The 14,312-nt window shown below is 43.0% G+C and overlaps 1 protein-coding gene across 1 annotated transcript in view; it reads left to right on the top strand.

Moving 5' to 3' along the window:
* Positions 1 to 14,312, top strand: part of MAPK12 (mitogen-activated protein kinase 12) — a 363,201-nt gene that overhangs the window by 147,406 nt on the left and 201,483 nt on the right. Inside the window, exon 4 of the mRNA XM_069229664.1 lies at positions 8,097 to 8,208. Coding sequence (XP_069085765.1) covers positions 8,097 to 8,208 — 112 coding nt within the window. The remainder of the gene's footprint in view (positions 1 to 8,096; positions 8,209 to 14,312) is intronic.

Genomic DNA, 14,312 nt, shown 5'->3' with positions numbered 1-14,312 from the left:
TTCATGTCCTCAAACTTTGTACCCATTTATGCAGGTGGTAAGAATCTGCAACCAGAAGCACCTCAACTTTCAAATGACTCTTGATGCGCTGACCTTTGTCCATGATCAGGTCAGTGTACCTACTCGTCATCTCTTCTCCCTCAGATCTCACCCATACACTGTCCTGCACTAATTACTTTATCTCTCCTCACCAACATTTCCCAGACTTAACCTCATGGTAAACAACGTTGTTTTCGACTTTTTGTTGTAAGATGTCAACTAACTAACAAGGACAGACTTCACACTCTTCTTGGAGTCCCACCAGAAAATTTCTACTCTTTATGCTGCCTTAGCAGTCTTCTCCACCCAACCCGTCTGACAGAACCGAATGGGGTACCTTGCAGTGGCCAGCCCGTCCACATCTTTCACCTTTTAAATTGTGAAACCACCAGCAGTGCTTTCAAATGTTCCTTTCAACCATTGTTTTCTTTGTGGAATCCACCCGTAATGCTTTAAAGGAGGGGTCATCCATTGTAGATATAAAACACTCTTTATCCAGTCCTGCATCCTTAGGAATACCGTTTGTGTTTTTGAGATGTATTGTGACACTCACTGACTGGCCGCTTCAAATCTGTGCTTCTTCTGCCACTGATGGAGAAAGTAGGGCACTAATCCTTCTTCCACTTACAGTGACTGCTCTGTATATCGTGCTCTTCTTCACAATTCTCATTAGTGTTCAGTGGGCTCATTCAGTATCTCTCATCTCTTGACCTACTAACTCGACTGCAATCTAGCTTTGTCAATCCACCAAAACTATCTTCATCCGGCACTCCAACCTTTTTGTAGCGGTCTAACCCAAACAACTTTGCTCCTTTGATCAGTCTAGTGCTGTAGACATCTTACCATTCAAACCTGCGCTTGGCCATTGCTGTGTAGAACTTGCAAGCTAGGCGCTAGGCCGGTCCTCCTCTTACTACTGTAAGCACTCCTTCTCGTTTTGATTGATCTCCTCACTTTCATTGGCAATCGTCATGCTAGTCAGCAATCCCGAAGACTCACTCTATACCCCCTTTCTCGATATCACTTTGCTCGCTTTCTTGTATTATCAGTATGCTAACAACACTCAAAGAATATTCCATTTTTTTCTCATATTATGTAAAGGCTGTAAATTACTGGATGGAAGTCTCTTCTATAATGCTGAACTCCTCCGAGGCTGAAGTCTGCTGCTTCCCTGCCTCCACCACTATTGAGAAACATTGGCAGCACCACCCTTCCAAATGGCTAACACCCTTGATAGTACCCTGGAGATTACTGGCTAAGCTAGATTATTGCATCACGTGACTCGTGTGCCTTTCCTTCTATTCATTGCCCTCCTTCTATAAGCTGAGCCTCCTGGGCACTGTCTAAACCAGTATCTTCTATTTCAATTTATCAGCTCCAGGCAGGATGCCATGAAAGCTACAGCACGAGCTGGTCACCCAAGCGTTAATAGCTCAGAGCAGTGCTCTGTCTTACTTCTCACTGCTGGTCATTTGTCACACAATCACTGTCTGTGTTCTGCCTCCCAGAATTACCTCCATCTCTTTGCTGTACTTGGACTCCTTTGTGTCACTTTGACTGGTTGGTGTAACTGCTAATTTCACTCCTTTGGAACGACTTTTATACCAACTTGGAGTCACACCCTTCTTCACAGATTAAGAAAAAAACAACCTCAAATCCAAATTACTTAAGTAGACAATTTGTATAAGCGTGTAGTACTCTTTTTAGTGTGTTATTATATGAGCAACGATTATTTGGCTAAGAGGTGTTTTTATGCTGAAATTATTTATATCAAACAAGGTTTTCTCGGTGGCTCCACAACTGACATGTTTCATTATTGAGTACAGTACCACTGAGCTTCTTCCAGACAATAACAATGTTCTCCTTTGAATATTAAATAGGAAATAAACGAAGAATGAGTTGCAGTAAGACCTCTAGTTACAACTCATTTGTGCTTTCCATTTAAAGGAGTCGATTCTGACTCGTTAGTGGAAACCACAAAGTCCCTGTCAGCCTGATCAATTTTCTTCTCCCCCCCCCCCCCCTATACATTTGTGTGTATGCACACATGCAAATGTTTCTCTGAATTTAAATGTATTGTATTTCCTTGTAATGTTTGAAGGTGTCTCACCAGACATAGCTTATCTCAGTTTTCCATGGTTACTTTAGTAAACCACTTCTTTCAGAAGGATTACCGAGCCAATAAACAAGTGGAGAACGCAGTGAGTGCAGTACCCCTGGGCCCAGTGAAATCTAATGCAGGTTTGGGGCATGGATTGTAACCTGCTGTTTACAGTTGGCACCTGATCCTCGCTCCAGTGCGGTCTCTGGCCAGGAGATAGTGTAGTTTGTCCCAGAAGGGACTGGCCTTGTCCGATTATGAGCTCCTCTTTCGGATGGACAGTCAAACTACGGTCTGCCCACGGTACGTCTGTACCGTGTTCAGTCAATAGTATTCTAAGCTGCGCGGTTATAAACGTCTAATTTTCTTAGGTGATTAAGACAGAATATTACCATGAGCGGAAGATCGTTAAGTTTAGTAATTTTCGGGATGCCAAACTTGAATTGCCTACCTGAAGGCAAGGCTGCTTGTTACACGTGTATTCCTCAGTGTCAAAATTTCACTCTGAGGCGAGTGCTTGTCTGTTCCCGTTTCCTGCTTAACTCAACTGGCTGCAATACGTTTAATCTGAGATTACAACCAAATAACTGTTTTTTTTCCCAGCAAGCATAACTGTACAAATGTAGGCTCTGCATTGGTTACTTGAGTCAAGAACATTTCTTCCATGAGTTAATTTATACTCCCCCCTCCCCCCCCCGTGTATGTTCAATGTAGTTAATTCTCATTTTTTTTGTAAATGGGTTTGTGAGTTTATTCCTTGTTATTTTCCATCCAACTTTATATACCTCCTTTTATGATTTGGTTTTTAAGCTTGCATGCCTATCTGTGCCATCACCTATGTTACAATCGGTAATCTTTAAACAGGTTGTTAACCTTAACATTCTGTGCTACTTTGAGAAACTGCAGTGTGTGAATGGCTTCTATAAGGTGGATGTACATGTGACACCTTTTAAACCTGCGTCCCTTTTAGTTACTGTCAAACTCAAGATGGAGGCTGAGATTTACAATATAACTGGCAGTGGAACGGAATGACTCCCTGCCGACTGTACTGTTCTCTCATTCGTGTGCTTCCCCTGCGACCGCCTGTGTTGCTCACGCCCTTGTGTGCCGCTTTTCGTTCACCTCTTTCCTGCCGGCTTTATTTATTTTTAATTTCTATGCCCCCCTCTCATTTACTTCTCACCCCATCTTTTTCTTTGTTGCTCCCCGTCCTGCGGTCGTCTGTTATGGTATTGCTGCCAGACACTCCATCTTAAACAAGCATTTGCAATGCAATAGGTCTCGCATTTGCTTGAGTTAGAGCTATCGGCATTGTAAATTCATAACTGGAATTTTCTTGCCACATAAATTGGTCCGCCCTGCCTTAGAATTTCTTCTTTTCCTGCTACATAATTCCAGTGGCCCTGCATATAACTATAGCACTTCCATTTACCCTCCTCTATCTGGAAGACTAGAGGAGCCTTTGTACCTGGACATTGGTCAATTTATGGATGATCCTCAAATGTGCAGCCATGAACCCACATCAAGGCTCCTTTTAGTACATCATGCTTGTCTGGGAAAACTTCTCACACTTACGGGTGACCATGTCTTTTTGAGAAACCTTGCACAATTATTTCCAAAGGTTTTGTTACTTCCCGGAAATACCGGACACTTACATCTGGGTGGCAGTGAATTGCTTGAACTCGCAGAAACAGTTACTAACTAAAAGAGAAGTATAGTCGGGGCCGGCCTTTAGTATGTGTGAGTTGGGCATGCGCAACCTGCAGAAGTCTTCTTCCAATGTAGCATCAACGATAAGTACATTTAAACACTGTTTCTGGAAGCTGTTGTGTCCTTGTATTATCACTGCTATTCTTCTCGTGTAGCATTTCCCTTACGGAGCTCTCTGAGCAAAGGCCAGTTCTGAGTATAATAGAAATACTCAAACAACCAGCTTCGCAGACAGATTTTTACGGTAATATGGCTGAAAAAAAGACCCGCAGTTGCTTTTGGAGACTAAAGAATCATATGTTCTTAAAATGCTAAACCACATGCATATTAAAAAAGAACATGTGCTCTCCAACAGACCCTGCCCAACATGGAAGTTGTTTTCTTAGTACTGTTCCTTTAAACTAGAACACAAATCTGTTCCCCTCCCCAGCGCGCCTTCTCGACTGAACTCGTTTGCTCCTGTAATCGCTATCAGAGGCTGTTATATCCTGTAATTTTCTGTGTTAATATCAAACAAGCTTTTTTAAACAACTGGCCCTTACCGGGAGCCTCCGTACATGTTAAACTCTTTTCTACCTCACTCTTTCCCTTTGATAGTCTGAGAAGTGGCTGCATTACACTTGAGACCCACACTCACGGTCAAAGATGGCAGGAGGTGCCCAGGCACTCTAGGCTGCAGAACCCATCAGTCAGCAGAAAAAATAGCTTTGTTGAAGGTCTGCTTTTCATGGGCATCTCTGTAAAATAAAAAAACTATATATTGCATGTGCGGGTAGGAAATGGCGTTTCACATATATTAGCATAAGCTTCCATTTACCGTGGTTGTTGCTAAATGTGTGCCTCAAAGCTATGAATAGCTGCTACAAAGTATCGGGGCTCACTGGGTTAAATCAGTCAAAACAGCAACATCCTATGAGGGGAGAGAGCTACGTGCCCCAGCTATGCTTCCTGCTGGGTGCAACCTTTATTTGGCCACTTATCGTCACAGGGTTTTCCATGCCAGCAATTGGTAACACCAGAGGGAAGAAAGCACGAAAACTGCTTTCACCATATTCTTGCGCTGTATTATTGAAGTTTCTTCCAGGAGGAAGAAAGTAAAAAAATCAAAAGAAACGATGTGAAGTAACTGGTAGTTATGCAAAGCGCTCCAATATTGCTGTTCGAATTTGCGCTTTGTAAGACATGAAAGCGCCATGGGCAGGGACCAAATAAAAAAAGGGGTTCACTCACAGTAAAGCATATCGGCAGTCGTGTAATTATCCATGTAACAGGGTCGTCCCCAAGGCAGTAACAAAGCAGCCTCAAAGTGGGACAAAAGTAATGCATTTACCTACAACATCAAGGAATTTTTGAAAGGCAGGCCTACGAATGAATGAAAGTGGTGGGCGTGGTCAAAGCCCATAGACAGATAACAGGTCTGAAAAGCAGCGCTTGCTCTGTGCTATGTTCGACCTAAAAAAGCACGTTTGCACTAGTTGAATTTAATTATTTAAAACATTTACCAATACATCTCAGATCGTTGAATAAAAAACAATGTGCCAATGTCATTGCGCTCTTTTTTTGCCCAATCCAGCACAGGCATGGCAAAGGCTTTGCCAATGCTTGTTAAACTCTCCTGCTGTAACAGTTTCATGTTGACTGTACTGCAGTGCTTAATTTGAGGTGGTGGTTGGGGCACTGTCAGTTATTTTTGAGGACTGGCACTTATTTTTTGTTTTTGCATAGGGCAATTAATGCGAGCAAAAGACACATATGGGAAAGATGGAGCAAAAAAGACAGAAAAGCGTTGCAGAAGGAGAAAGCATAAAGCTGCAAGAGTGAGCTGAAGGTGCAGGGAGTGGCTGTAAATTGATTGAAGAGGCCCGAAATGGCTGTAGGATTACACTGTCTCAGTATTACATGCTCGCACATTTAATTGCAGCAGTGTGTTCTGGAGGAGAGCTTTGGGGCCCAGGACGTTTTTATTAACAAATTAACCACTGCTGTACTGTCTGCATCTTCTTCGTTCTCCATGCATGGTTTTCCAACTGCCAACTTTTCTCGTCTGAAGAATTTTGCAACAGCACGAATGTAATGTACTTCCTTTAAATACCAAGTCTCCTTTAATCAATAATAATGGGCCTGAACTTCAGACCCTTCAACAGCTGACAAAAACAAATGGGATTTTAAAGCCCTACAAAAAAAATAAAAAGTTCAGGCTTTCTAATGGGAGTCTGAGAGGATGCAGGGAAGTTGGCTATTCTAGAATGACAAGAAACAAGAGAAATTGGACATAAATTGAAAAATTTAAAATATATTTTTCCAAAATCAATTTACTAGAAAGCCTTAGTTCTATACAACGGTTATGATGCACAGTAATAAACCGCCCAGTGCTTTATCGTCAGTCTCAGTGCAACAGTAATACTATGCTTTTGCACTGGGAAAACATTTGTGCCCTTTGGAAAACAAAAACTGCACAGTAAAAACACTGGTAGCAGAAGGCCGAAAAATATTTATGCCACAGGGGAAATATTGTTGATCGGAGTCATCAGTTGCTGCTGGCTTCTTTAAATTGGGGCAGACATTGCTAGCGTAACCTCCTTGCAAAATGCAACTCTCATAAATTTGTGAATATTCACCAAAATTTGGCAGGCACTTCCCCGCCATGGAAACAAGCATAAAACTACTGTTAAAGCCCCTTTAAAAGGAGAGGAACGAAAGAGGACATATTAAATATCAGTGTAAGGGAAGCGGGTACATCACACGGATAAATACGTCCCCTCTGAAAACAGGAGAATAAGTTGCATGCACAAATGCATATTTCATATGACTATTCGTGCACATTTTCCACCAATTAAAAATTTGCACAAGTAAGTTTTGGACATTAAGTGCATTTCTGTAAATGTACGACTAGTGAGGGTTTCCACTTCTACAAGGATTCTTTTTTAATCCAAAATATTTTTAGATCTAAATTTTACTTCACGCATAATGGGAAATTTACTGGAGTAGATGGCAGACGTCTTCAACGTGACCTTGTGAATCCAGGTGCCTGTGATAGGCAGCAATTTAGACTGAGGTAACTCCTGAGTGCGTGCAAAAAAGTCTATGGTTGCAGTCAATTTTTCTGCTGCAAGAACCCGCTTTTATCATGTTTCCTTTCAGCAGTTGAAGCACAAATGTATTGTAGATTAGAAAATTATTCACAATGAAAAGCAGATTCGGTATATAGAAGTGGTTAGACAGAATATCCCTCAATATAGGCTTGAATACGACCAATGAATTTACCCGATTTACCATTGTTCTTCAAAGGGGGATGTCTCCTTTACTTTTTCTGCCACTATAATACTTAGGGCCAGATGTAGGAAAAAAACAAATTGCGACTTGCAATTTGCGAGTCCGTGCGACTTGCAAATTGCAACTCGCAATTTGGTATGCAGAAAGGTGTCTCAGACACCTTCTGCAACTCGCAATGGGGTCGCAAAGACCCACCTCATTAATATTAATGAGGTGGGTCGCAGTTTGCGACCCCATTGCGAGTATGGGCACTCACGGGGATGGTGGCCTGCTGGAGTCATGTCCGTGACTGCTTTTTAATAAAGCAGTTTTTTTTTTTCTATCTGCAGCCCGTTTTCCTTAAAGGAAAACGAGCTGCACTTAGAAAAAAACCCGAAACCTTTTGTTTTGGTATTTTTCAGAGCAGGCAGTGGTCCATAGGACCTCTACCTGCTCTGAAAAATTATTTTTGTTTCCATTCACAAAGGGGAAGGGGACCCCTTCCCGTTTGCGACTGGGTTACCATCGACTTCAAGTGGATGGTAACTGCGATTTCATTTGCGACCGCTTTTGCGGTCGCAAATGAAATTGAATAGCATTGCGAGTCGCTAATAGGAAGGGAACACCCCTTCCTATTTGCGAGTCGGAAATGCATTTTGCGAGTCGGATCCGACTCGCAAAATGCATTTCTGCATAGCAAAGAGGCTTTTGCGCCTCGCCAACGGCGTTTTTCGCTGTTTGCGAGGCGCAAACACTTTGCTACATCTGGCCCTTAGAGACCACGTTTCATTCCTGTGCTACGACTTGCGTCTGTTAATTGGCTTAGTTACTACCGACCTCATTTGAACATAATCCAGAATCATAAATTATATCTTGGTAACTATCAGTTTTGTTTCTTCTCAGTATGTGATTGTGCTGTATTTTCATTTCTTGCATTGATGTGGAGACAGTTCTAGATGACTGATCTTGTCTGTCTCTGATTGGAATTCCTCAGTTACTTGGTGATGCCATTCATGGGAACAGACTTGGGGAAGATCATGAAGCACGAGAAGCTGAGTGAAGACAGAATTCAGTTCCTGGTCTATCAGATTCTAAGAGGCTTGAAGGTCAGTCAGTTATACTTAAGACTGAATGTGTAAGGTTTCTGAGAATTGGAAGGAACTTGATGTACAGTGTTTGTAATGTTAATAACTTTATGTTGTGTATACGGACATGAAGTACCACCCGCTGTTGTCTACACAAATAAGGTGCGAAATGAAGCCAGGTTTCAGAACATAGCTACATTAGTCAATTAGATGAGGTGCACATCATATAACACACCCAGGAGTCTGATCCGCACATCCATTGCATACATCCAGATAGATACTCTGAAGAGACATCAAGTGTATGCACATGGTTGGAAGACTGCCTAAGAGTTGAGTCCACTTGGTAATCCCATAACCTATAGATGACACTCATTTGGCACTCAGAACATTGACACAACTCCCTAATAATACACTGGGAAACGGGAACACACCGACTTAGACTTTGACAGCTTCTGCCAAGGACAGAGCATGCTCCTACAGAAGTAAGTGCTTGCCCATAGGTTTTGTCTAAGTTCCTATGGCTGGAACCCCATGTGAGCACCCTCCACTGGGATAGAACAGCCTTCTGCGACGAGACCCACCAATGCCAAGAAGTACAGCAAATAGTGTATGCTGTGCTGTACACAAACTCAGCATTGTAACTTAATAGTGGTGATAAAATCTGAGTGACACTAAGGGTTGAAGCAGAAGAGAGCAGCAAATATACTGTGCTTCCTGGCTACAAGCACGTCTGTGACGTAAGAGACCGGTGTGACTTGCCAGCCATCATTGCAAAATGATAATATAATTAATGGAAGCAGTACAAGCAGTTTTTCTTGTTTGTAAGTTGGCCTCAATGAAATGCACTATAAAATGTCCTTGGCATGGGTTTGGGCTCCTTTGTTTACACACCAGGATGCTGTGCTATTTTAAATAATTAAAAAAGGTTTCACCTGTATGCTTTGCGCTTTCTGGAAACTCTAGACTTTTCCCAGCATCAGATTTATGCGTCCTGTAAACAAAACAATGAATCATTAAAAAAACTGACTAGCATTTGAGATTTTAAAATGGTGTAAAATAAAATTTACAAATTCTTGGAAAAGCTTCTTACTGTTTGCTAATTCTTAGAGCGTGCACAGACGAAAATCGGGTGACGCTCTTTAGCTGGGGTTTTTTCTAAGGTAGCAGTTCTTCACCTTTTGACTATTGTGGAACTCCACTGAATCACTATTTGAAGCCTAGGACCCAGGCCTGAACAATTTCTAAGATCTCAAAACAGTAGATAGTACTACAGAAACCAGCATGTTATGTGTATTTTTATAACATACTGTCACGCTTGAGAGTATCCTGGTGCTTTGGCAGCTGTGTGAAGCTAGCCTCGGGGGAACTTACTAGGCCTGGGTGGAGTGTGTTGGGTCACGCTGCTTGCACTGATTTTCAGTGCCAGGTGTTTGTCCTGCGCTGCAAAATCAGTACGAATGGCACTACGTGCAGCACGATGTTCTTCTTTTCTGCAGCTCGAGTAGATTTTCTACTCGAGCTGCAGCTTCCTCAGTGCACACGGAATGTTTCTCAACATGAGCGGTAGCGACTATCCGCATTGAGAAATCTCACTGGGAGGCAGTCTAGAGTAACATTTTCCTTGCTGCAAACTTAACGTTTGCGTGAGTGAGGAAAAATACTCTGTTCACCATAGTTTTTCAGAACGCCACGTTCTAAGCGGAGTGGGAAAAACTCTGCAACTCCGTGAGCAGAGTTCACCGCCTACCCCTAGAACTTACTCAGACTGCAAGCTCCTCAGCTTCTTGAGGAATTTAAGAATGCAGGAAGATGCTCTAATGTGGAGTGTGAGGTCTGTCTTTGGGAGCAGTGATCTGCTTTTGTGTGTGTATGGGATGTGTGCATAAAACAAGTACACACATTATGGAATCCTGTTAAATTTGCAAACAAAATATATATATTAAAAAAATAAAACATGTAATGGGAAGGTTGGCGCTTTTTAGACTGACCTTTATTTCCAAAAGACAAACTAATATGCTAAACTCTTGCATACCCCTTTCTTTTTGCTTACTTTTTTACAGTGCATTGTAGTGCTTTTGTGGCATCAGTCATCAATACTACCATTTACTGAACTTATAATTGTGTCATCACAAATCAATGTAAGGATACCAACTTAATGTTTCGTCCCTAATTTCAACTTCATTCAAATCTACAGAACATTTTCAGTTTTTAATGTTGCTTTTTTTATCTAAGTTTACTTCATTAATGTACGTGTGTGTGTGTGTGTGTACATATATATATATATGTTCGATGGCATGTGTAGCTGCAGATACACATGCTGTGCACATCCCGCCATCTGGTGTTGGGCTCGGAGTGTTACAAGTTGTTTTTCTTCGAAGAAGTCTTTTTTCGAGTCATGAGACCGAGGGACTCCTCCCATTTCGACTCCATTGCGCATGGGCGTCGACTCCATCTTAGATTGTTTTTTTTCCGCCATCGGGTTCGGACGTGTTTCGGGTCGGAAAGTTAGTTAGAATCTCGGAAAAATCGTCGGTATTGTTTGCGTTCGGTATCGGGTTAGTTACAACAGATTGACACCGAATTAAGAAGAGCTCCGGTGGCCCTTCGGGGTTTTTCTTCCATCCCCGTCGGGGCCTGGTCGGCCCGGCCACGTGTCTCTTCAAGGCTGATGGAACGGACCCCATTCCGCTTCTGTCCAAAATGCCATAACAAGTATCCATATACAGATCAACATCTGGTCTGTAACTTGTGTTTGTCACCAGAACACAAGGAGGATACTTGTGAGGCCTGTCGAGCGTTTCGGTCGAGGAAGACACTCAGGGACCGAAGAGCAAGAAGACTGCAAATGGCATCGGCGCCGACAGGACAAGAGCGTTTCGAGGAGGAGGAAGAAACATTCTCCACCCAGGAGTCGGACTCTGAGGAGATCGATCCCGAGGAAACGCCGAAAACCGTGAGTAAGACGTCGAAACCAAGAACTCGCGAGAAAAGCGCTAAAGCCCAGGGGACGCCACCGCCAACAGGCCATGGCTTAACCCGAAAAGTAGGTGACCGTTCATCGGCACCGAAAAAGGGCGAGCTGGTGTCGAAGTCATCCGACTCCGGTCGAGATACCGGCACACAGCAATCTCGGGCCCGAGATAGTGGCTCAGAGAAGATTCGGCACCGAAACGGGTCGGCACCGAGAGAGCACGATGCAGAAAGTAAAAAAGGTTTTGTCGGAGCCGAAAAAAGCAGCCGAAAAGGTTTCGGTACCGAGATATCCGGCCTCGGAACCGAAAACAGGTTCCTACACTGAGGAACAAGGACTGTCCACACAAATGAAGACACATAGATTTGGACAGGAATTACAGGCAATAGAGCCAGATCACACACAAAGACGGCTCTTTATTAAAAAAGATACAGGGAAGATCAGCACTCTTCCTCCAGTCAAAATGAAACGCAAGCTTGCCTTCCAAGACAAAGACAAACAGCCACACCCAAAGGTGGCTAAACAAGTAACACCGCCACCATCCCCACATCACTCTCCGCAACCATTACCGGTAGCCACTCCACCAATGATGCAATCCCCAACTCATACAGGAATGAGTCAAGATGACCCGGACGCATGGGACCTTTATGACGCACCAGTGCTATCCAGCTAAACCATCGCCACCAGAGGATAGTACAGGATACGCACAGGTGGTGTCAAGAGCAGCTGCATTTCATAATGTCAGCCTTCATTCAGAGCCCATTGAAGACTACTTTCTTTTTAATACACTGTCGTCCACACACAGCCAATATCAGAGTCTTCCTATGCTACCCGGAATGCTAAAACACTCCAAACAAGTGTTTGAGGAGCCTGTTAAAGGGCCATTACTCAAAGAGTAGATAAAAAATATAAACCGCCACCAACAGACCCAGTGTACATTACACAACAGCTAACACCAGACTCTGTTGTAGTAGGAGCAGCGCGCAAAAGAGCCAACTCTCATACTTCAGGAGATGCACCACCTCCAGATAAAGAAAGTCGAAAATTCGATGCTGCAGGCAAATGGGTGGCGGCACAGGCAGCAAACCAGTGGCGTATTGCAAATTCGCAAGCTTTGCTAGCCAGATATGATAGGGCCCATTGGGATGAGATGCAACACCTTATTGAACATTTACCCAAGGAGTTCCAAAAAAGAGTGCAGCAAGTAGTAGAAGACGGACAGGGTATCTCCAATAATCAGATACGGTCAGCAATGGATGCTGCAGACACAGCTGCTAGAACTGTCAACACCGCTGTAACAATAAGAAGACCTGCATGGCTGCGTACATCAGGATTTAAACCAGAGATACAGCAAGCTGTGCTGAATATGCCATTCAACGGACAGCAGTTGTTTGGGCCGGAGGTGGACACTGCGATCGAAAAACTTAAGAAAGACACTGACACGGCCAAAGCCATGGGCGCACTCTACTCCCCACAGAGCAGAGGCACATTTCGAAAGACACAATTTCGAGGGGGGGTTTCGAGGGCAAACCACAGAAGCCACAACCTCACAAACAAAGCCCACTTACCAGAGCCAGTATCAGCGGGGAGGTTTTTGGGGACAATATAGAGGGGGACAATTTCAAAGGAATAGAGGAAAGTTCCAAAGTCCCAAAACTCCTCCAAACACGCAGTGACTTCAAGATCACAAATCCCCAACACATAACACCTGTGGGGGGGGAGACTAACCAAGTTTTACAAACATTGGGAGTAAATAACAACAGACACTTGGGTCTTAGCAATTATCCAGCATGGTTATTGCATAGAATTTCTCAAATTCCCTCCAAACATTCCACCGAAAACACACAATATGTCAAAACAACATATAGATCTTCTAGGACTAGAAGTTCAGGCATTGCTACAAAAAGAAGCAATAGAGTTAGTACCAAAACAACAAATAAACACAGGAGTTTACTCCCTGTACTTTCTGATACCCAAAAAAGACAAGAGTCTGAGAACTATACTAGATCTCCGAACATTAAATACCTACATCTAATCAGATCACTTTCACATGGTTACATTACAAGACGTAATCCCACTGCTCAAACAACAAGACTACATGACAACACTAGACCTAAAGGATGCATATTTCCATATACCAATACATCCTTCACACAGAAAGTACCTAAGGTTTGTATTCCAAGGGATACATTACCAATTCAAAGTGTTGCCATTCGGAATAACAACTGCACCAAGAGTTTTTACAAAATGCCTAGCAGTAGTAGCTGCACATATCAGAAGGCAGCAAATACATGTGTTCCCGTACCTAGACGATTGGTTAATCAAAACCAACACGCTAAGACGGTGTTCACAACACACAAAATATGTCATAGAAATCCTCCACAAACTAGGTTTCTCAATCAATTACACAAAGTCACACCTTCTGCCGTGTCAAACACAGCAATACTTAGGAGCAACAATCAACACAGCAAAAGGGATTGCCACTCCAAGTCCACAAAGAGTTCACACATTTCACAATGTGATACAGACCATGTATCCAAATCAAAAGATACAAGTCAAACTGGTGATGAAACTACTAGGCATGATGTCTTCATGCATAGCCATTGTACCAAACGCAAGGTTGCACATGCGGCCCTTACAACAGTGCCTAGCATCACAATGGTCACAAGCACAGGGTCAGCTTCTAGATCTGGTGTTGATAGACCGCCAAACATACATCTCGCTTCAATGGTGGAACAGTATAAATTTAAACCAAGGGCGGCCTTTCCAAGACACAGTGCCACAATACGTAATAACAACAGATGCTTCCATGATAGGGTGGGGAGCACACCTCAATCAACACAGCATCCAAGGACAATGGGACATACGGCAAAAACAGTTTCACATAAATCACTTAGAACGGTTAGCGGTATTTCTAGCGCTCAAAGCATTTCAACCCTTAATAAGACACAAACACATTCTTGTCAAAACAGACAACATGACAACAATGTATTACCTAAACAAACAGGGAGGCACACACTCGACACAGTTGTGTCTCCTAACACAGAAAATATGGCATTGGGCGATTCACAACCACATTCGCCTAATAGCACAATTTTTATTCCAGGAATTCAGAACCAGTTAGCAGACAATCTCTCTCGGGATCACCAACAGA

This window comes from Pleurodeles waltl, chromosome 4_1 (genome assembly GCF_031143425.1).
Source record: "Pleurodeles waltl isolate 20211129_DDA chromosome 4_1, aPleWal1.hap1.20221129, whole genome shotgun sequence".
Lineage (NCBI taxonomy): Eukaryota > Metazoa > Chordata > Amphibia > Caudata > Salamandridae > Pleurodeles > Pleurodeles waltl.
This window is presented reverse-complemented; position numbering and strand designations above follow the sequence as displayed.